The sequence below is a fragment of the Cryptomeria japonica genome, chromosome 6, assembly GCF_030272615.1.
Source record: "Cryptomeria japonica chromosome 6, Sugi_1.0, whole genome shotgun sequence".
Taxonomy (NCBI): domain Eukaryota; kingdom Viridiplantae; phylum Streptophyta; class Pinopsida; order Cupressales; family Cupressaceae; genus Cryptomeria; species Cryptomeria japonica.
Window position 1 is genome coordinate 110,815,198 of NC_081410.1, and position 23,540 is coordinate 110,838,737.

The following is a 23,540-nucleotide window of genomic DNA, read 5'->3' on the forward strand; positions in this document are numbered from 1 at the left end:
TTGCTCTCAATAATTTTACTTTGCTTCATCGACTCAAACCTTGGGTTTTTTTAAACATTCATTCATAAAAACATGTCAAACTCACCTCATGGAAGGCCTAAATGGAAACTTCGCTTTAATCAAAGAGCACATGAAGTGAAATTCGCTCCAAAGGAGCACTTGAAGTTCATTAAAAATCAACACTGTAACTCCTCTTTGCTTACTTACACTCACTTTCCCAACTTCAATACGTCATGGCATGCTCAACATGAGGTCTTAGGAGGAATTTCGCTTTGAGTCTTGAGCACATGAAGTTCGCTCCAAATGGTGTGCACATGAAGTGAAGTGAAACTTGACACTTAATGATTTCTCGCTCACTCTCCTTTATTCCATCATTTGTGTTTGTTGATACTAGGCTCATGGTGTGTTCTAGAAACAACTTCACTCTCAACTAAGGGCACTTAAAGTAGCTTGAAAATGCACTTTTGGGTTGAGTCTTATTACTTTATGCCTTAGTTTATGCCTCTATATACTATAAGAGCTCAAAACTCACCTTGCTTATGATTTCACCTTCGACTTGAGGCAAAAAGAGTGAAATTCGCTTTGAGAGAGGGGCACTTGAAATTTTGGCATACTTAGTTAAATTTCGCATCTAGAAGTCACCTCTCATTGTAACATATATAAGTCACCCATATGATCAAGGAAACACCCATGTTGTTGATTAGACCTGATTAAGGGTTTCTTTATCAATACCTCTTCAATGCAAAGGCTAATAGCTAAGGACTCTAACACTACCCTGGAAAGCAAAAAAAAGTGGGGGTCCTCATTTGCAATGGGGTGATGTGTAAATACCTCACAACAAACTCCATTGCAAACAAGTCAAGTAAAGGTGGTGAAGTTTGATAGCACTTGTGTGCATGTTAGATGAAACCTTGGCCAAGGTGGTGCTGCTTAAAGCATGCGACTATCAGTTCACAAGAACGAGATACGCCTACTAGTCAGATGGTCATACTAGTTAGGGGGTACATATAGTGTATGACTGACTAGATTCATGTAGGTTCTAAACACTAGGCTTAGATGGCAAGATGGCAACTAGGTCTAGTCCTTAGTCTGCTACCCTCATGAAGGGTAAGGCCTCTTCTAGTTGGAAGGTGTGTGGTGGATTGCTAGGTCTATGGTTGGGTGGAAAAACCCTTGATGATGCTCTCCGTCTTCTAGACTATGCCAAGCTTGTTACAAAGTTTTCAGAAGGAAGCTCAATGATTCTAATCTCTGAACTTTTAAGCTCAATTATTTATTGAATTTTCTTTCTTATTAATAGCAAATGAAGTATGTTCTTTTTAACTGCCCAATTATAGTTTTAACTACTTTTTCAGTTGAATTGGTTAGTTTCATATTTTGATGAAAAGTAGTTAGATAGTTAGTTAATTTCCTTTTCAGCTAAAGTTGTAAGTTTATTGCAAACTCATAGTTGAGTTAATAAGGCAGTTCACTGTTGTCTTAATCATAGACTAGTGGTTGTTACACCAGGCTTAAAACACATTTATAGATGGGAGGAGAAATACCCTAAAAGAATGGGGAGGTTCTCCCATTCTTTATAGTTAGTTATCCTTTCAGAAGAGGGAAGCTGATTGATGCCCACATTAGCCAAAAGGTTTGCCGACTTATTGTGTTCCCTAAAATGAATGAAGATGACTTGTTCAAATGTTTACAAAGGCATGCCACCTATTGACATGTCTAAAATCGCTGAACTTGCGACTTCATCCGGCCAACGCAGAATAGAATGTGCTCGCTGAGTATCCTATCCTCTCTTGAGATAAGGAAATCCCTAATGCTGGTTTATGTGTTTGATCAAAGGGGATAACCTCAAGGTTTTGATTGTCAGGTCTTGACTACGGGATTACTCAGTGATTGATGTGTTTTGCTAGAAACACAAGGGGACTCACCGTGAGATATGCAATTGCTGGATGAGTTCCCTATAATTCTAACTATCTCGTTATTGATTGGTTTCAGTTGGATTTATACTAATTTAGCAGGACTGCGGATTCATCTTGGGAAAAAAAAGGGGAAAAAGAGGGATAGGGAAAAGAGATACAGGAAATCTAATTATTTAACTAAGATAGCATATTCAAGAAAAGCAAAAAGACACCTCCAAATAACCAGATTAAACACTATCAGCTATTTAAGCACAATATTTGTATGAATCTAGTGCGATCTTCAAGGGAAAATTAAGTTTTCATGCTATTAAACGTAGATTTAGAAATTTTATATTCATTCACTAATTGTTTAATAACCGAACTAAGCATGTGAGAGGGTTCAGATTAACCATGCAAAAGGAATGACAATCAGTCAGTCCCTAATGGTATGAACAGCGAGGATTCTATTAGATGTTTATCTAGAAAATGCTATAGAGAAATGAAAGAAACATAACAAAATAATTCAAATGGTGAAGAAGGAGACCATGCACTCACAATGAAATAGAAACAGTCTTAACTTTGCATTAAATCTTGTGTAAATTTCGCCAGAGCTTTAGCAACAATCCATGAACTTCTTACAAAATGAGGGAAAACCAGTCCCCTTTAAATAGGCTTCCAAAAACAGATGAATGGCCAAGATCTAAACTAAACAAGTGGCCTAGTTTCATCCTTACAAAAGGTACCCATACCCATAAATGGAGGGCAAATATTAGCAACTACCCCAAAGGGAGCAATAACTACCCAAAAAGGTAATTAAATAAAAGCTATCCATAATAATTCAAAAAGTGCCCATGCACAAAGTTTAAAAGTTTACAGTTGACTTGGAAGTCAAATATGAATTTTGGCCAAAAAGTGACTTTTTCAAATTTGAAAGAAAAAAGCACTTCAGGAAAGCACTTTTTCTTTTCCAGTTGTAGATTCTCTTTCTAAAAATTCATCTTCGCTATGCAAATACTCTTTCCAAAGGTCCCGACCTGCTGCACGTTCTTCGCAAACATACTCCTGGAACCTGATGCACAATTGGAACAACAAACTGAACGGGGGCATAGGGGGATGACAAATTTTATACTGCATGCCCTCTAGATAATGGTCTACGTGCTTCAAACCATCTTGCCAGCTGGACCGATTATGCTTTCGATCATTTGCCTAGGCCTGCCATAGGCATTAGGGGAGAAAACTCGGTCCCTGAAATCTTGAATATCAATATGCCCTAGGTCAGTATCACCTACATTTTCCCAGACACTCTGAACTTTTGATTCCCTCAGTCCTCCTCTCTGTTAATTTTGTGGATTAGAATTAAAATTTATCTTGTTCTATGTATTATCTATCATTGAATTGTTGTATAAATCTGATTGTCTTCTTTTATGTTGCAGGAGAGGAGGAGCATTTTTATTTCAATGTCCATTCTCACACATTTCATTTGGTATATGTAGTGGGCTGGGTACGGTCAAGCGATGCCTTGACCGGCCATGTCTTTGGACATGGCCGATCAAGACATTACTTGATTGTGCCCCCTCACGATAATAAATGCTTGAATGAGAGACTTCATTTATCTCTCATTCAATCATTTATCCTACCGAGGCTATCATGCATTAACACTCCCTCTTAGCTAGGTAAGATAAATGTAAAAGGTATTGGGAGCAATATTCATAAATCGTATGATGCTTATCTTGGGACCATAGTTTCAAGATGTGAATTGCCTCTGTCGGCGATTCTATTCACAAACTCTTGAGTGGATTGCCTCAGTCGGCGATTCTATCCATGAGCTCTCATGTGGATTGCCTCAGTCGGCGATTCTATCCATGAGCTCTTACGTGGATTGCCTCAGTCGGCGATTCTATCCATGAGCTCTTGTGTGGATTGCCTCAGTCGGCGATTGTATCCACAAGCTCTTACGTGGATTGCCTCAGTCAACGATTCTATCCATAGGCTCTTACGTGGATTGCCTCAGTCGGCGATTCTATCCATGAGCTCTTGTGTGGATTGCCTCAGTTGGCGATTCTATCCACAAGCTCTTACGTGGATTGCCTCAGTCGATGATTCTATCCACAAGCTCTTACGTGGATTGCCTCAGTCGGCGATTCTATCCATAATCTTGAGTTATTGTAAGATCGTCACCTTCCAATAACCTCAAAAATACAAGTGGAAATCATTTGGAACTCGTCACTTCCTTATGATTTACACAGGACCCATAAAATAATTATTAGTATTAATAATAATAATCAATATTTACAATTTTTACCTCAGAAGTGCTCAATCTTGATTAGTAAGCTCCCTCTCAATCACAAGGTATCTTGAGTTTCTTCTAGAGAACATATTTTTCTGAACATACGTTTGAATTTCTGATTTCAGCAAGGGATGCTTGTAGTTTAAGTTTGAGAGGACAAGTTCTTGCAATGTGGCCATATTCGAGACTTTCAAGGAGATATCAATCTGATCTTAATCGGATCTTCCTTCAGGCAGTTAGGCTTTATAGAAGGAAACCTGGCTCTGATACCATGTTAATTTTGTGGATCAGAATTAACATTTATCTTGTTCTATGTATTATCTATCATTGAATTGTTGTATAAATCTGATTGTCTTCTTTTATGTTGCAGGAGAGGAGGAGCATTTTTATTTCAATGTCTATTCTCACACATTTCATTTGGTATATGTAGTGGGCTGGGTGCGGTCAAGCGATGCCTTGACCGGCCATGTCTTTTGGACATGGCCGATCAAGGCATCACTTGATCGTGCCCCCTCATGATAATAAATGTTTGAATGAGAGACTTCATTTATTTCTCATTCAATCATTTATCTTACCAAGGCTATAATGCATTAACACTCTCTGATATTGATACTTCATCTTTTCGATTCTGCGAGGGATATCTGACTTGGATGCTCGTGATGTCTCGGCTGCAGCAAGTGTCTTTGATGATTCTACCACCGATTTAGGCATTTATCCTGCACAGCCGGACGTGGATTACGAGATAATATAAAGGAAACGAAGCAGGTTAGATAAAGGGATACGCCAGCATACAAAGATTAATTTGAAAACCAAATTTTAAAGAATAGCATGATACTTTTAGCTAAAAGGCTTGATTGATTTTAGACATGAATATTTATGAAGCTTTTCGATTATGAATTTATTCATTCGGCTGAGGTTCAAGGACTTAGACGATTTCGACTGCTAAATTTACACTTAGGCATTTTAGGATCAATTTTCAGAATGGACGAAGTTTAAAAAAAATCCTGTCTGAAAATGCGTTTTCTGGCCGACTCCTAGGAACAGCCTCGGATTTCAATTGCGTTGCCTGACATCCTATAAATGGGAAAAGATGCGGTTTTAAGACTTAATCGTTTTAATCAACTTTTGCATACACATCTATACGATTTTGCATATATTTCAAACGATTTCAAGAGAGACGAAGCAAACTTACCTGGCGAAATGAATGGCGTGAATCCGCATTACCTGTCTTGCCAGAATGATTTCCTTTGGATTCGAAAAATGATGCCTGTTATGCCCTACGCTTTGAAAAGATAAACTCACAACCTGCAAATTTGGAATGGGAGAGTTCTGCAATTTCGAATTTCAACGGTTAACTCCCTATTTCAAATTTCGCGCCTAAGATTTGGAAAGAAGATGCAGTTTTAAACACTTAGACTTAGCAATTTATTACCTAGGTTGGAATGGCGATTTTACCTCTTGCATGACTTTTCAACAAATTACTTAATCACCTTCTTCTGCGATTTTACCTAGGGCAATTTGGCTTGGGCGTGATTAGGTTAAACGCGATTTTAAAAAGGGGTTGCAATGTTAAGAAATCGCTATTTTGAGTTTTGAAGGGCTTTCAGACTTCACACCACAACATTCATGCGGTTTTGGGCGAATTTTGGACAATGGGGAAGGGTTTTCATATTTTAAAACTCGCTATCTCCTTTTAATTGCCGAACTTCGGCGATTTGGTGCCTTTTGCAAACTATTAGCTCCGCGTGATCTCTGGAGAGTCTTCCAAATTTAACTTAGCAATTTTCTGTACGGCGCGGTTAGGGATTATGACATGGTGTACAAACTTTGAAATCGCGCATCCTTGCGAACTTCGGCAAATAGGGAGGGTTTGAAAACTTTTTAAACTTTTGGCACTTACCCTTTAGATTGCGATTTTCGGCGTTTGGAGAGCTTTTGAAAACTTCGGCGATTTGGTTGCCTTTCCAACTTCGGCGATTGGAGGTCTTTTGCAAGTTTCTAAATTTTCGCACTTTTCCCTTAGAATTAAAACTTCGAGATTTGGATGGAGTTTGCAAATTCTATAAACTTTTCACTTTTTCCTCATTGTGCGATTTTCGGGATTTAGAGGCATTTTGCCAACTTCGGCGTCTTGAGGCACTTTTCAAACTTTTATCTTTCACTCACTTATCCTCCGAAGTGCGAATTTCGGCAAATGGGAGGTTTTTTGCAAACTTCGGACTTTTTAGGAGTTTTTCAAACTTCAGCACTTTAGAGTGCTTTGCAAACTTTCATTCTATTTCATTTATCGCTTGGAATGCGATTTTTGGCATTTTCATGCACTTTTCAAATTTTAACTTTTACGCACTTTACCTCCAAAGTGCGAACTTCAGCGATTTGAAGCATTTTGCCAACTTTTGAAAATTTCGCTTTTACATTTCTCCCTCCTTATGCGATTTTCGGGCTTTAGGAGGAGTTTGAAAACTTTTATTTTTGCATTTTGTCCTTATCACATGAATTTCGGGATTTCAAGTGCTTTTGAAAACTTTGGCGAAAATGATCATGCTGAAAACTTCTTAAAACCCCCGACAATTTCGCCCCATATAGCGATGACAATTTCGCCCCATATAGCGATGACAATTTCGCCCCATATAGTGATTTTCAGGGTTTGGGGATGATTTGAAAACTTTAACTCCCTCTCGCAATTACCCTCTGTCTGGCGAAAATCAGGATTTTCATCCATTTTGCAAACTTTCAGAAACTCATCCAATTTCCTCCTTAGTGCGAACTTCAGGATTTGGAGGAGTTTTGAAACTTTAAACCTTTTGCATCCTTTTATCTCTCCTATATCCTTGATGAAAATCGACACTTTGGGTCTTTATGCGACCTTCAGACATTTTATCTTTTCTTGGGGGATTTTGCCAGTTTCTATCATTCTACGCCTATCTCAGGCGTTTTACAAGTTTAAACGATCCCTTGGGATTTCATGCCCGAAGGCTCAACTGATCTCACGGATTCACAGGCTTCCACACATGACATCATCATCTCATGGACTGATTACGGGCATGCTCAGAAGGACGCGAGACACCCCGCGCAAAACTCAACGGGGCGAAGGCGAAAAGACCAAAAAATGGAAAGGGGACCCTGTCGGCGACAGGGAGCGTGTGCAACGTACAACACCACCAAAATAACATTATTAAGTTTCCAGTTGTTAGTGACTCCTTTAATCAAATCTCCAATAATCACCTAGGAATATCTCTCAATAATCATTTTCCTGTATCTCAATGAGGGTGTGGTCTTGATACCTTCGAGAAAAGCCTCATCCTCAGTTTCGTTATTGGATCTAGAACCTGGAAAGAAAGACTCATCTCTCATGAGCTGCCTCGAAAGGGAGCTGATGCTCGAACTCCAGCTAGTCCCAATTTCTCTCTTGCTATGCCACTAAAATCAAGTTTAATAAAACCTAGTGGAGGTTCTTTCCGCAAAGATTTAAATCCTGACAATCTTGTATTGATTGCCTCATTAACAAGGAAGGTTCTTCTTGAATAATAATTATTGGAATTTCACTTGGAATTTCATTTTTTGTAGACTCAATGCTTTCTTAACATTCTCCCAATAATCTGACTTATCATCTTCCTCATTCCATAGATTATAATGATATGTTTCTTTTGCAAAGAAATTTTTTGACCCATCCCATTTTTCCTGTTTTGACTTACATCAACTTGTCTATGTTAAGTATTGTTTGATCCTTGCTCTGGACTTACCTGTCTTATAGCTTGCTTCTACAGTAGGTAATCTCATGTGGCTACTTTTGTACTTTTTGTTACTTTTTGTTTAATGTAATGTGTTGTTTTGAGTAAATGATGGGTGGAGTGAGGAAGTTTGTAAATTTTTCTGGCTAATTAGTGTCAGTACTTGAGGGAAGTACTTGCCAATAAACTGCTGTATTTGAGGCAAGTAGTTTCTGTTGTGCTTGAAGTCTATTTCAGATTTGCTCTTGTTTATGCTTGACACTGTCATTGAAGTATTTCATGCTTTTCTTGTTGAATGACTAATCATGTTTATTAGAACAGAATTAGAGAAGTTAGAGTAAGATAAAAGGCACTCAATGTGAACTGGAATTTTCTTCTCACAATTGAAATCTTGAAACTGGTGCAGGCTGAGTTGTTTGTGCTGAGACTTTCGCGTCATAGTGGTGTGGCTGGTCTTGCTGGCATGGCTTTTGTATCTCAGTTGTTTGCAGATACTTCCTCTGCCTACAGTTGTACATGTGATGATTATAGTGTTCTTCTTGTCAGGCCATTGTTATATTTCATCAAGGATGATCTCTACAAAGTAATGTTTACAACTCTATGATCTCAAATGTGATGTTTTCTGTTTTTCCATAGCAGTATTGAATTTTTTTTTTCTAATACACATGAATAACTGGACTTAGCTGAATATTGTGTGTGTTTTTTTTCATGTATTAATAATTAAAGTTTAGTTTCATTCCTAATCTTGTTGCTTGAAATGCAAACATCTAAAGTCTAGCAACCTTGATTGTTATTTTCTTATTTTAATTGATGTTGCTTCTATTGATTACATTGATTTTTTGTGCCATGACTAAATTGAAAAAGCCTATTCGTGATGAATAGAAACATATTGCATCATTACTCTGTGTGATAAGCCAGAATTATTTCCTGTGTAATTGCTAGTGTGTTTGAAGTTTGAACATTTTCATGCCAATGTATGTATAGGATGGTAATGCTCTGACTGTTTGAGTGTTGTGTAGGTATCGAGAGCTTATAATTCCAAGATTTGACCTTCCTTTCAAGTCCTTTTACTTAATAGTACCTATTTTGATTGTTCTGCACTAGGAATCACAATAACGATATCCACCCAGCTTTATTAGTCTTGCTACATGTTTCTAATTTTTGGAATTTAAAAATGCAAGCACAGGATGCACATATTTTATTGATTACATTGATATTTTTCTCTTTGACTTCAAGTCGAGTAAGATCATGGTGAATGCAAATGTACTATATTACTAGTACTCTGTGTGAAGTAATGATATACTCTGTAATCCTTTGATGATAATGAATTTTAAAAGATGGCGATGCTTGGAATAGCTTGACTCTTGTTATTTAATACTTGTAATAATTCTAAGCTCAATGGAACTTATGGAATTTCATTTTCAAATTAACTTGCCCTTGATATTTTCAATGCAGATATGTAAAGATTCTGGTCAACAATGGGTTGAGGATCCTTCAAATCGTGACTTGGCATTCGCTCGTAATAGAATTCGTAGCTTACTGAATAACTTCCAGTCATGTTAGTGCTCCTGTGCTTGTATTATTATGATCTTATTTGGTAGATCATGTCTCATATTTCAGACAATGGTGGATAGTGGGTTTGATGTTTCTTTTCTTCACTTATGCTTTTTATGAAAGATTTAAAAATATCGCTGTTCATGGTAGTTTTACTCAAAGCTACACTGGTATGCTTGAATTGTATTCTATGATGCCTAAATATGACTATTTAGTGGTTTAGGGAGTACATTGGATTAACTTCAATTAATCTTTTTCCTTAAGGATGTATGTTGCTTGATGACCTAATTTGGTAATTTTGAGATTTTGGTCCTTGGATTGTAACATGTTAACTATAATCACAATTCCTGAATCATATATGACTTGTTATTGGAATTTATTTCTACATTGATGGCTTGTTTTCTGTGTTCCATGGGCTTTCAAGGACAAGGACATGGGGATGAGTTTCGGGGATGACAGTCCTAGGGCCATTTATTGGGGACAGCAGGGAGACGGCAATATATAAATATTTAAACATATATCAATATCAATATGTAAATAATTCATGACGACAGTAGTATAACAGCAAAATAAACATCAATAAAGTAGTATAACAACAGCTTCAAACATCAAAATACCATGGGCTATCAATATCCAAGTCTCAAACATCAAAATACAATAATCTATGAGAGTAAGCCTCATTCGATCTGTCAATATCCAAAGACTCAGCACCTATTGTGTCATTATTGTTAATGCATTAGTAGCTTCTTCAAGATAAGATTTTCCTATCTCATTAATCTCCTCTGTTTTGATTTATTTGTCTATGCTATTAGATTATCTAAACTGAATATGTTTATCAGACTGTAACCTTGATTTTGATTATGATATTGATAATGGATATGGATTAGATCGACGACCTGCTTAACTATGTTAAGCGTCGATCTAAATGCTATCGGGCTGATAACCCGATAGCATATTAATGTCGATTCATTTATGAATCGGCATTAATATACTATCGGGGTATTAACCTGATAGCATATAATGCTATTAGTTATTGTTATTGTTTAATTTAACACCGATTCATTATCGGGTGTGATTATAACATAATCTGCTTTGACACCGATTCATTATCGGGTGTGCTTATATCATAATATGCCTTGACACCGATTCATCATCGGGTGTGTTTATATCGAACTATTAACATATGCAAATGATACCGAACTGTTATCATAAACACCGAAGTGAATCGGTGGACAGTCACGACCAAGTGACATCTTGGTCGGACATGTCTAAAAGACATGTCCGATCAAGGTGCCACTTGATCGTGGCTGCCTTGATATATATGCATCATTCAAAAGAAAAGGAATGACATTGAAATCGATACATGTTCATTCCTCAGACCTGCAGAAAAGAAATAAGATAATATTATTGTCATAGAAATAATACCAAAACGCAAATACACTATCTACCATATAACTTGTCCATTAAATTGGAAATTGCAATAACATCAACAATTATCACTGTCTGCCTGAATTGGATCATCCTATAGTAGCTGGACCACTCTTGGTTGCACCTTCTCATCAATCTACCTAACATCTTCAGGATCAGTAGCCCAACATGTTGTTGGAGTCTATCGATACTCAATGGTGTGTTGCTCCTGAAGTCTCAAGGCACTTTGAAGTGCAACTAGTTTTTTAGCTCGTTTTCAGGTAAGCCTACTTCTCTTAATGGAGTGGATGAAGCCATAGGTGGACCTACTCCTCTTTACAGTACGGTAAGTAGCAATCTGTGAGAGTAAACGAATGGAAAATTGTTTCAACTCCGGTGTGTCCTTCCCATGAAATTTACATCATCCAGTGGGGTTTGTTTGTGCAATAGTAGCTTATCCATTCTAGCCTCTGATTTGTTGAATGTAGGACCTTGAAGATCGGAAAATTGAAGCCACTACTCTTGAAGAATGGTTGCCTCCTTGGTGTTATACATTCAACGAAGGGCTGCCATACGACCCTCCATCACCTCATCCTCATCATCCTTAGAAGGAAGCATTTGGCCAGGTCTAGGTGCATACCACTTCAGGTCCAAGTCTAGATGGACCCTTATTTTTCCCTTAGCTAAAATGATGAAAGTCCTGATGTAAAACAATGAAATTTGATAAGACTGGGCATTTTTAGTGTGAAAATCATCACAGTCCTGATGGAAAACATTTTTCCCCATGAAATTAAGGCCTAAAAATGAGTTGTCCCGATGGAGGACGTTCTTCCATTGAGTTTTGAAGGCATAAATGGACTTTGTTTCGATGGAGCATGATTTTCCACTGCATATTTTGAAGAAAAAGGTTGATTTTAATGATAAAATGGTCTCAGTCCTGATGAGGTGCGTTTTTCCCCTCATGGATTGACTTTTTGTGGAAAATCTCGATGCATCAAGATTCTCCACCACAACTGTCCCAATGGACCACTTTTTTCCACCAGAGGTAAAAATGACCAAGGCAAGTGCTCCAATTTGTCCAATGAGGTTCGAAATTCCCTAGGGATGGAAAATGAAGGTTGCAAAGTTAAGTGAGGACAAAATTACCTTGTCCCGATGAAGTGATTTTTTCCCCTGGATGAATTTGTGAAGTTTTAATGTGTTTTGTGTGTCTAGATGGAGTTTGAATTTCCCCTGAAGCTACTATGATGGATTTTGACAAGTTTTATGTGTCTAGATGACGATTGCTTTTCCCTAGAGCTCAATTTATGGACAAAGTTGATGAAATGAATGGAATTTTTGTGTCCAGATGGGGATCGATTTTCCCCAAAATGAGATTTTGGACAAAAGCAAGTGAAATGATGAACTTTTATGTGTCCAGATGACCCACATTTTTCCCCAAGGGAATTATGTGATGAGTTATGATAAAATTTAATACAAATTTTCGTCGCAATAAGGTTCGATTTTCTCCAGGTGGCCAACGTTTTATGCAAGTGAACGATTTTAATGACAAGTGTGCTCAAATTTAATTATTTTTGCCTTTTTAGAATTATTTACTGATCAACAACAATCATTTAATGACAAATATGTGATCCCAAGGCAAATCAATTTTCCACCAGGCTATTATAAAATAAGTTTTTTATCCCACATTGCTTGTGTGGTGAAATATCAAGTTAAAAACATGATTAAGTATGCCCAGTCAGCATTATAATATTATTACATTGCCTTGATATGACAGTTGGATGTGTGATATAAGGCAGATTGAAGATCATAGCTGGGTGATTTTTGTCTAAGTGTCATTTTGACACCATTATTGAAAGAGAATTTCTAGACTTGTTGCAGATTGGGGGGAGCCATTGGTGACTTTGGCGTTTTTTATGCTTGGCGCCACCATAGCTGGGAGCCACGATTTTGTGTGTGGCTGATTGCCTCACATTTTGGGGGCAATTTGTGGATATTTTACTTGGCGCCATTGTTGGTTTTGACTGCGATTTTGTCCAAGTGTTTGCTGGGTGCTATTGTTTGATAGTTTGGACACCATTGTTGGGTGCCATTGCTGGTCCAGGACTGAGATATTCATTTCCAGATCTGAAGTATCACCTCCGAGCCATTGTAAGTGAAGGGTGCTTTTGTTTGGACAGCATTTTTGAAGAGTTCAATGGTATTTTATGAAGACACCATTGTTGGTGCAGATCTGAAATATCATTTACCAACATTGTCTTCAGACTGAAACAACATTTCCAGCCCCATAGTAGTGCCCAGGCATGGCCATTTTTGAGATTTGGAAGACAAAATAACTTAAGTGCAAGTGTGTGCCATGGCTGTGACCACTTCCAGCCACTGATTTCAGTCATTTTCAGTGTGTCTTCAGACTTCTTGGAGCCATTTTCAGACCTTGGAAGGGTGCATTCAGACTTATATAAAAAAATCGGACTTATATACACCATTTTCTGAGTGTGTTCAGGCCTGGGGTATACCTTTTGAGCCTCCAATTTATCATTTTCTGAGTATACCAGGGTGTATTCAGACTTATTTTTCATTACCAGACCTTAAACAAGTCTGAAAAGAAAGGTTTTAGGAGGGTTTTAGACCCCATTTTGATCAAAATTTATATTGTTTTCAGAATTTATGGTGGAAATTGTTAAAATTTCTGATTTTAGACCTTTGAAATTGACAAAATCATAAAAAATCAGAACTTAGGTAATTCTGAAAACAAACTTCTAGGATTATTTTTCCATGATATTGACTTTGAGCTTCATACAAGTACCATGTCTAAGGTGGGAATTGTGGCAAGTAAGGAACAATTGAGAATCGTACAAGAGTGCTTCTATCTGGAGTCACTGTTGGTGTCCCGATGGAAGAAGATCGCGGATACGAACATGGAATTCCTGGACATGAAGCAGATGGGACAATGAATGTTTGGAGTGAAGAACCATCTTCCTTCCACCCTTTCGACCAATATCATGAAGAGCGAAATTTACCAAGCAGCTGGCTTTCCACCATTTGTACAATGTAGTGAACTTATTGTCGAGTGAGCGAAGCACTACGATCCAAGAACCAGAGTGATCAAGTCACCCAAGGGGACAATGCTTGCATACTTAGTCGAGGATGCAATTGCGGGTGTTTGGAATCCCTAGGATTGCGGACATGCAAGAGAGAACTAAGGATGAATACCAAGCTAAGTTTTTAAAGAAGGCAGATGCATGTATGACAGTTGTCAACAACAAGTGGGTCATTGAGCCAAGGCATCACTACTCTAAGCTACCCAAGAGGCTTCTATCATCGGACTTCAAGGATGAATACAATTATTTAATATTCCTACTCAATAGAGTAATGGGAACACCTCAAGGGGCATTATTTGAGAACTAGATGTTTTATTTTATTGAAGATATGTCAAGAGGAGTATTGATCAATTGGGCCAAAATAATAAGTGATAACCTCGACTTCCATTTGAGAAGTTTGGAGAAAACAAAGGCATTCAGCATGACCTCCTACCTTGTGTACTTGCTTGCCAGACCCCTTGTATACAAGGGGTTGTTGATATGCAAGGGTGAAGTTGGGAATGGGCTAGGATAATATAGAGTTTACGAATGTTATCCACAACTCCATCTACACAAGATTGGACACTATAGAAGGGTGAACGATGCTTTCACCAAGTACATCACAAGGTTGCTGCAAGGCAGGATCCCCAAACGGTTGTCCAAAGAGGCAACTGGGCTTATTGAGAAATATGGATCATGGTATATATACAGTTTCCCACCTTTACATACCTACGGATTCAAGGATTTAGATCCAACCCATACAAACTTCCTAGGGATCCGATAGATACGATGATCATACTTGAGGTAGTGAGACAACTTTTGGAATTTGATTTTATCCAAAAGGAGAAGCATAGAACAAGGATAACTCTCCCAGTTACACTTGGGAAGACTTTGGAGGTATGCCACACCGTAGCCGCAGTGAGTTTAGTTATTGAGGAACTTGAGTTTTATCGCCTTGGAACTTATAAGAGCAGGGATCAGTTTGATCCATTCAAAAATGTTGTGAAGATCGAGGGAGAAAAGTTTATACATAAGATTGACATTGAAGACTATTGGGCTAATCTCATGGACGAGCTCGCAGTTAGGAAGAGAATGTGGTCCCGAATGTCAGTGGACTTCATGAGGAAGTGTCATCTATTCTCCATTCCTGATCAGGTTTATGATGATAGTGATCATCCGTAGTAGGATAATGTGGTGAACAAACCTATCCTATTGCCCAATTGGACGCAGCATGAGGTGGTGGATTTGAATGTGCTTATGAGAGAAGTAAATGATTACTCCAGGGAATGGGTGGATAAATACATCAATAAGTTGAGAAAAAGGAATGTCACCTTTATCTATGAGAAGATGAAAGATGAGGAGCCTTCCCTCGGTGATGATGAAAGAACAATCAGTAACGTAAGGATACATGATGATGAGGAGAGTCAAGCTCCCAAGAGAAGGAAGGGTATGCCTGGAGAATCACAAGCAAAAGGCAAGGAGATTGATAGCCATCAAGAAACACAGGTTTGACACCCCTTTATCCATTGTGAGTTCCTCATCAGTGAAAGAGAATGATATGTTAGAGAAAGACAGAGAGTTAGAACAGGGTTTTGATACGGAAATCCTACCAAAGAATAATTAGGAGTTGCACGCTACAACACAATTGACACTGCTGAATGAAGATGAAGACCAACCAGGATCTCCCACTGTCCAGTTGGAGGCTAGCTTGGGCAACAATGTGGTCGATTTGACCAAGGACAAAGAGATAGATGATGATGTCATCTCAACCTTGAGAGGACTTGATCATGACATGAGCCTTGAAGATGGGATGGAAATGTCCACCACTCCCAATTGGTTGCTGTAGAGCATGGAAAAGAAGAAGATGATAAAGGCATAGCCCATAGAGAATTTTGATGATTTCCTAGCCAGGCCAGACAAAGAAAAGGAGCAGAAAAGGGCTAAGATATTTTCTGAAAGTGCTAGAGATGATACAGGTGTGCATATTGCAAAAGTGGCTGTCCTGATGGGTTATAAGACCAAAGATGTTGTCACTCCCATGGATTATCATATCACTACGATTGACCTTGGACCAACTACAAAGAAACAAAAGTTCTAGGAACTTGATGATACAGTCAAGGCAATCGGGGCATGATTGGATAGGACTATTGAGAAGGAGATGCTTGAAAATGAAAACAGGAGACTCAAGGAGTACATTGAAGAGATGAATTCCCAAAGGCGTGAGGATCCTACTTTTGTCTCACGTATTGCTATTGATCATGGATTTCCCTTTGATTATGAGATAACGAGGAATACACATTTGGAGGCTGGAAAGTGGATTGAGGATGTTGCAAAACAAGCAGATGATTTCCTAGCCCAATTTGTCCAAGCATTTGACAAATCATCAATGCTCATATTCAAGATACATTATTTGGAAGGAGTTTGGGATGATTTCCAACCGGTGGAGGAAAAGACAATTCCTCGTCTCAGGGTGTTGAAGTGAATCCTGATGCCCACATTGATCCAAAAGGGTGTTGTACATGCAGGTGATGTATATGATTTTCATGGATGGTATTGTTCCTTGGCTATGAGAAAGTCCACCATTGATCATGCAAGGCAAGATTGTGGAGAGATGGAAGGATCGATCTAAGAGATTCAATCTAAGATCCTTACATCTATTGATAAGTTGTTGGGGATGGATGTCCATGCACACTTAGAGGAATTGAAAGAAAAGATGAAGTTTATTTACTTCAATCAGTTAGAATCTTTGAAGAGGAGTTAGATAGATGTGTTGGTTTCTCTTGTGGTTCACATCAATAGTTTGCAGAAGCTTATGCTCGATTGGGAGAATACACTATATTCTTTCTCAGATGTGTTGGATGTGATAGATGCACAACAAGAAGCTTTACACAACATTACCATGGAGGAGCTCAACTCAGTCTTGGCCAAATTCTTGGAATATGCTGCTAGAGAGAGGGATGCAGGTCGGAATCTTCTCAAAGATTCCTTGCTTGATGACTAGGTGTCATCCCATCGGGTCACCTTTTGGTGATTCTTTTTTTGATGTAAACCCTAATTAGGGCAAATTTAGGACAATGTTGGCATGATCTTGGCCCTTGATTCTAGATGAATCTTGGCCCTTAATTCCATTTGAGATCTATATAAACCCCATTGCCTCTCATTTTAAGAGAGATTTTTGAGAATTCTCGTCTATATGCTACATATTTGAATATAAATCATTGAAGTGTGGTGGTTTTGTTTAGATTTTGTATGCATTTGTGGTTCTCATTGCTTCCAAAATTTAGAATAGAATATAGATTAGAATTTGATTCAAGTGTTTCATAGATTGGATGAAAGAAGTGTTGAATGCATTTGAATGAGATTCGTATAATCTATACCACTAGCTTTTTGTTGATAAGTTCGCCTTGTGTGGTCAATTGGAAATGAAATTGAACTTAACTTCAATTATTGCATGTCCATTGGTATGCATTGCCTTGATGGCATTGATGTTGATGGTGATAATTTGAACATCTATAACTTTACCTTAGATGATTGCACTAAGCATGTGTTGAATTGTTCTTTGATGGTGAAACCTTGCCTAGTTGAATCTCGTTAAGTCATTCATTACGCCTTGCATTTTAGGTTTTAGAATAGAGCTCCTAAACCCTCATTCCTTTTGCATTTTATTTGAAAATCCTTTGTTAGATTAGATCAAGAGCTATATTGCAAAATCCTAAGTCATTGGCAAAACCTATTCTAATCCATGATAATATTGATAAATCTGAACAATTGTGTAAGTCCCCAAGTGAAAACAACAATTCACATTGACCATTGAGTTACCCACATGTCAAGAAATGATCGTAGAAACCTTGGAATCGTCTTAGTTGTTGAGATATTTAGCATCTGAGGTGATTTTGTTCAAGAGAGGGTAAAGTACTTCGGTATTTTATTCTATGTTTGATTGTGCCTAAAAAACACATCAACAGACTGTTTTTTGCGAATCCTTGAAATCCGAAATCCCTTCCTTTGTCGGATTTCGGATTTTGGGGAACTAGTCTAACCCTTACTCTTTTGGTAAGCGTTAGACTATTTCCTTGAACCTTGAAATTTGAAATCCCTTCGTTGGGTTTTAAGAACCTTGAGATCCGAAATCCCCCCCTTTGTCGGATTACGGATTTGGAGGAATTGGTCTAGCCCTTACTCTTTTGGCAAGCATTAGATTGTTTCCCCGAACCCCGAAATCTGAAATCCCTTTGTCAGATTTTAGATTTCGAGGAATTGGTCTAACCTTTACTCGTTTGGTAAGTGTTAGATTGTTTCTTCGAACCCTGAAATCTGAAATCCCTTGCTTTGTTAGATTTTGGATTTAGAGGAATTGGTCTAACCCTTGTTTTGGTAAGAGTTAGATTGTTTCCCCAAATCTTGAAACCCGAAGTCCCTCTCTCCCCTCTCTCTTGTCCCTTTGGTCTTTCAAACTACGAGGTTCCCGACTCCTCATCCTTAGCAATATTTTTCCTAAGGGCCCGATGTCCAATGATCAACAACACTTCCATATGGCATGATCGACACTCAAGTATCTTAATGCTTCATCAACTCCTACAACTCGTCTACTTTCATTCATGGAGCTACAGGGGTGCATTTAATGTATTTTGTAGGTTGCCATCAAGTGGAGTCCTAGGCCATGCCTATTAATGGTTGTTTGATGGTCTTCATGTCAAGTTTGCATGCTCCAATCTTGGGATTATCAAGGAATTTACCTTCTAGAAGTACTTTTGTTCTTGGGATTTCTTGTCAAGGTACGGTCAGGTTTCTTGCACGCACCACCATCATGTCAAACCTGACCGCTTCTCTATCTTCTTAGATTGACATTCTCCTCTACACACCAAGTCAGGGTTTCCCCTCTTTGACTGTTGGTTCCTTCTTAGCGACCTATTTCCTATAAATAGGCTGTTAGGCTTCATTGTAAGGGGTTTTGTCCTAGCTAGTTGGAGCTATCTTCTACTATAATCTTGGCCATTGGCCCGAGAATGAATCGAAATCATCATTCTTGCCTCTCTTCAACCTATGCATGCTATGTATGTTTCCTTACCTTCATGATAAATGTGTGTTTTGTGGCTTTCTCTCACATATATGCTTTCTTAGCTTGTTTCTGAGTGTGGCTTGTGGGAAACCTTCTTCCCTTTTGACATTCAACAAACCTAACCTCCATACATGTGTTTGGTGTCATTCATGCAATTGAAATTTGTGCATCTCCAAGGTATTTTGATTGATTATTTGCGTCATTCTAGGGTGGGGAGAGAGACATCTCTTAGCTTGGTGCATCACCTCTTTACTTTTGGCATTGCCTCACGTCTTTTCTCCTACAAGCTATTAGAGTAGGTTTAGAAGTAGGGTTTGAAGTGTTGGGTTGGTTCAACACCTGTACCTAGATTAGGAAGGAAGTTGGCCTTCTCCAGAGATTCAACCCCTTGCGCAAGGTCCCATACTTTTTTATGAGGTTGCTGAGTTGATAGCTCAACAAGGGTGCAAAATTTCGTGACAACTCCTTCACAAGATCAAAAATTGCAATAAAACTCTATGCTTTTGTATTGGCATGTTAGTTGCCTTTGACACGTTCCATTCATTTGGAGGCATTTTCTTTAAAAAATTACTTCTCATTTATGAGGTGCATGTTAGCTACTAGGTGCATGCCATTACTTTGTCAAATGTTTAGTCTTCCTTCACTTTGGTGCATTTGTGATCTCGTTTAAGTGCTCATGAACTCTTGTGCATCATCCTTTTTCGCTTTGGCGTGCCTTCATTCCATTTGATGTGTCTCTTTACTTGCTCTTGCACACTTGTCAAACTCTCGTGCACACTTTTGACTTTGATTTACTAGTTTCCTTTCTTAATGCTTATTTGTTTAAACTTGTGCTAGCCATTACATAGAATTTTCAAAATTTCTTGCTTTTTATTGGCATATCGTTTGCTGCAGATGTGCACAATTACAAAAAACAAGAATTTTTTATTTCAAAAGTTTCTTTGCATTAGTCCATGCCTTTTGTCTTGGCATGTACTAATACACTAATGGTTACATATTTTATCTTTGTTCTTTGGAATGGCATGCCTTGTCTCCTTTATGCACACTTCCACTTTTTGACTCCAAATCATAGGAAATTCTTACTTTGTTATATAGGTGCAAGTCTAACCTTTGATGATTGTTTCATGATCTTGTGAGAGAAAACAATCAATAGGACAATACAGACTAGATAAGATTTCAAAACATGTCAAGGGTAGATAAATGAAAATTTGACCCAATATGATGTTTTTGTATAGGTACAACAAGCTTGTTAGCTAAGAAGGTTGACAGATTGCAAACCATGATGTTGGTCCTAATCTCTAAGTTAGCAGTTTTGAAAGAGAACATGGATTAAAGGGAATTGGAAAGAAAAGAGATGGAGCAAGGTGAGTTCTCTAAGAGAAAATTCTTAAGGTAGAGTAAGAAATTGTCGTACAAGGCTATGATGGAGAGATCAATGTTGAGAAGCTTGATCAATGGGTGTACTAGATGGAGGAATGTTTTAGTCTTCATTAGTTACCTTCTTACAAACAGTTTTTCAACGCTAAAGCTCTTTGGGCATGCTCCTAGATGGTTATAGATTTATGCATGCTTGTCGGAAATTAGGAAAGTGTTATTGGTTTGAAGTAGGAAGATTTAAAGAGGCTGCTATGTAAATATTCCTATCCCATATGCCACAAAGAAGAGTAGGTTATGCAATGTCATTACTTGAGATAGGGGAGGGACAAAGCATGCAAGCATACACAAGTGAGTTTAAAATGAATTTGTCCAAATGGGAAAGAATGTTGCGGATGAAGAAGTTCTCATGATGGAGGGTTGTTTGGACACCTAAAGAGGAATGTCCTCATGGCCAAGCTGCAAGATATAGATGAGGTGTGTGCTCATGCCTGTTGCCTTGAGCTAGATAGAAGTGAAACTCTTTGAACAAGAACAAGCAAAGTGACAAATGAAAAAACAAGATGAATGTCGCCTCTTGAGTTGATTCAAAGAGCAGAGGTAAAGGAAGGTCTCATTGCACAAAATATGATAGAGATGGGCACTTAGAAGAGAGATGTTGGAGACTAAACTTGGAATTGGCAACTTCAAATGAGAAGGTTAAGCAAACTAAGGTTATATGTGAGCTGTTGGAGATTGAGTGTCCTTTAGATGTGGATAAATGTTTATCATGTGCTCTGCTCAATAAATGTGTATAAAAGGTTGGTAGCAATTTGTATGGAGTTGAATAGCTCACATAACTTTCCAAAATTAAGGTGCAATTAGAAGATAAGAAAATTAATGCTATTTTTAACTCATATTCTCAATTGAATTTGATTTGTAATGGGCAGGTTAATGAGTTGGGAATAGAAGTTGTAACTTATTGGGACGTGAGTTGTTGGAGATTGAGTGTACTTTAGATGTGGAGAAATGTTTAGCATGTGCTATCCTCAATAAATGTGTATGGAAGTTTAGTAGCAATTTGCAAGGAGTTGAATAGCTCACATAACTTTCCAAAATTAAGGTGCAATTAGAAGATAAGAAAATTACCGCTATTTTTGACTCATTCTCAATTGGATTTGATTTCTTATGGGCAAGTTAATGAGTTGGCACTAGAGGTTGTAACTTATTTGAATTCCCATAATTGGGGATGGTTGCAATTGTTGGGAATTAAGGTGCCTCAACCTTTGCAAGTTCCTAGTTTTATTTATTTATTATTTGGCACTTTTCTGCAAATTAATTGCACATTTTCATATTTATTATTTAAATTAGCCCCAACTAGAAATGGGGTATGGTATTTTGTTGTGGCATCATTTGCCATGTGACAGTGCTTTGTAAAGTGTTGTAAGAGGATGTATTTTGGTTATTGTCGGTCTACTATCTTTGGGAGATCCTAGGATAGCTTATGATACATTTTTATGACATATAAGAAGTCAGAAACAGGGGAAGTTACTTTGGAATCCTAACCAGATTATGACAAGCTTCATTATTTGTTAGAGAGTACCTATTTTGAGACTAAAATCATTGGAAACTTGGGTTCGTGGATAAAATTGGTCAGTTATGACAGCTGTAAGTGTGGAAGATAATTTACTATTTGTAGTTTGTATGATAAATTCTCCTAGAAGGCGTTGGAAATCAGGCTCAAGTTGTGTGCCATAATTCTTGGGGGTATTTGCTCATGGTATTGGAAATCACAAATGGTTTTTAGGTTGTAAAAATTCTATAAATTGCTGCTTGAGAAAGTAGTTTAGTTTGAGTATTGGGAATTTGTAGGTACAAAGGTGCTATTGGAATGTACTGAAATTCTTCCTAGTTGCTGACTAAACACTCATATAAATACTTGTATTGCAAAAGTGTTGTAGTCTCTTTCAAATTTGATAATTCATTTTGTAGGTTTTGGAATGTTAAGCTATTCTCCTAAAAGGGTTTTCCCCATGTAAATTATTGTGTTATGGTATCATTGTTTATTTGTTTATGAACATGTTTCTCTATTAAGTTTAGATCAATTTTAAGATATTTGTACATCATTTTTCTCAAGATTAGTGCAAGAATTTATTTCTTTAGACCTTGCTTCTTTACAACAATTGTGAGTAGATATGAAGGTGTGGAAACAATCAGGTTGCAGTTTGGTCTTCATTGGTGGTTTGTAGAGGAGGTATTATTTGATGTTGTTCCATTAGATGGGATTGATCTTATTTTTTGTAGTCCCTAATTGCACATGAAGGATGCTACTTGCTATAGAAGAAACAATTAGTATAAGATGCCTTTGAATATGAAATAGTTTGTTTTGAATTTGTGAGGGAGATGTTGGTGTGAATAAGGTATTTTACCTAACTAGTTTATTAGTAGCTTCTATTCACATGCTTAAGTTAACTTAGGTCCTATGGAATCTTTCTAGAAGGTTCTCTTATCTTATCTTTTGGCATTTAATTTTTGTTTCCTAAGTCATTTAGTAATGGTCAAGTTAGTTGTCTCATAAAATAGGATTAAGGCACATGTCACAATCTTGTCTAATCCTACCTATAAACCTTGCCTTTATAAGCAAGGCATCTTGTGTATTATTAAATATTCAATCAATTCATTCAAGCATCCATAATCAAGAAAGCTATTCCTTCATCAAACAAGAATCGCCCAAAATCGCTGAGTTTGGGTGATTTCTGAGTCGAGTCATGCTCGCCGAGTCCAGTGGGCTCGGACTCGGACTCGGATGAGTCTAGGTCAAAAAATCACCCAAAATTGCACTTGCCCAAAATCGTCGAGTTTGGTGAGTCCCGACTACCAAACTCGGCCGACAACATGTAACTTAAAGTTAAAAAACACTTTTAATATGTTTTGAATTGATTTTTTTAGGTTTATATTATGCTTTGAGCCTAAAAGTGAACTTCATTTCATTCATCTGGCAAAATAGGAGGAGAAAGGTGAGTTGTGAGGAGAAACAATAGAAAAATAACACCTGACGCCTTTATAAAATAATAAGTCTTTTGGTCTCGCGGGGCGCTGCCCCTCAACCCCGCAAGGGGTGTTGCCCCTTGATCCCAACTTGGGGGCGCTGCCCCCAAACCCCCATCGTAAAAT

General features: G+C 37.8%; 1 protein-coding gene across 1 annotated transcript in view; it reads left to right on the forward strand.

Moving 5' to 3' along the window:
* The window catches only part of LOC131051237 (uncharacterized), a 180,087-nt gene that overhangs the window by 33,849 nt on the left and 122,698 nt on the right, over positions 1-23,540 (forward strand). The window contains exons 5-6 of the mRNA XM_057985654.2: positions 8,320-8,496; positions 9,369-9,471. Coding sequence (XP_057841637.2) covers positions 8,320-8,496; positions 9,369-9,471 — 280 coding nt within the window. The remainder of the gene's footprint in view (positions 1-8,319; positions 8,497-9,368; positions 9,472-23,540) is intronic.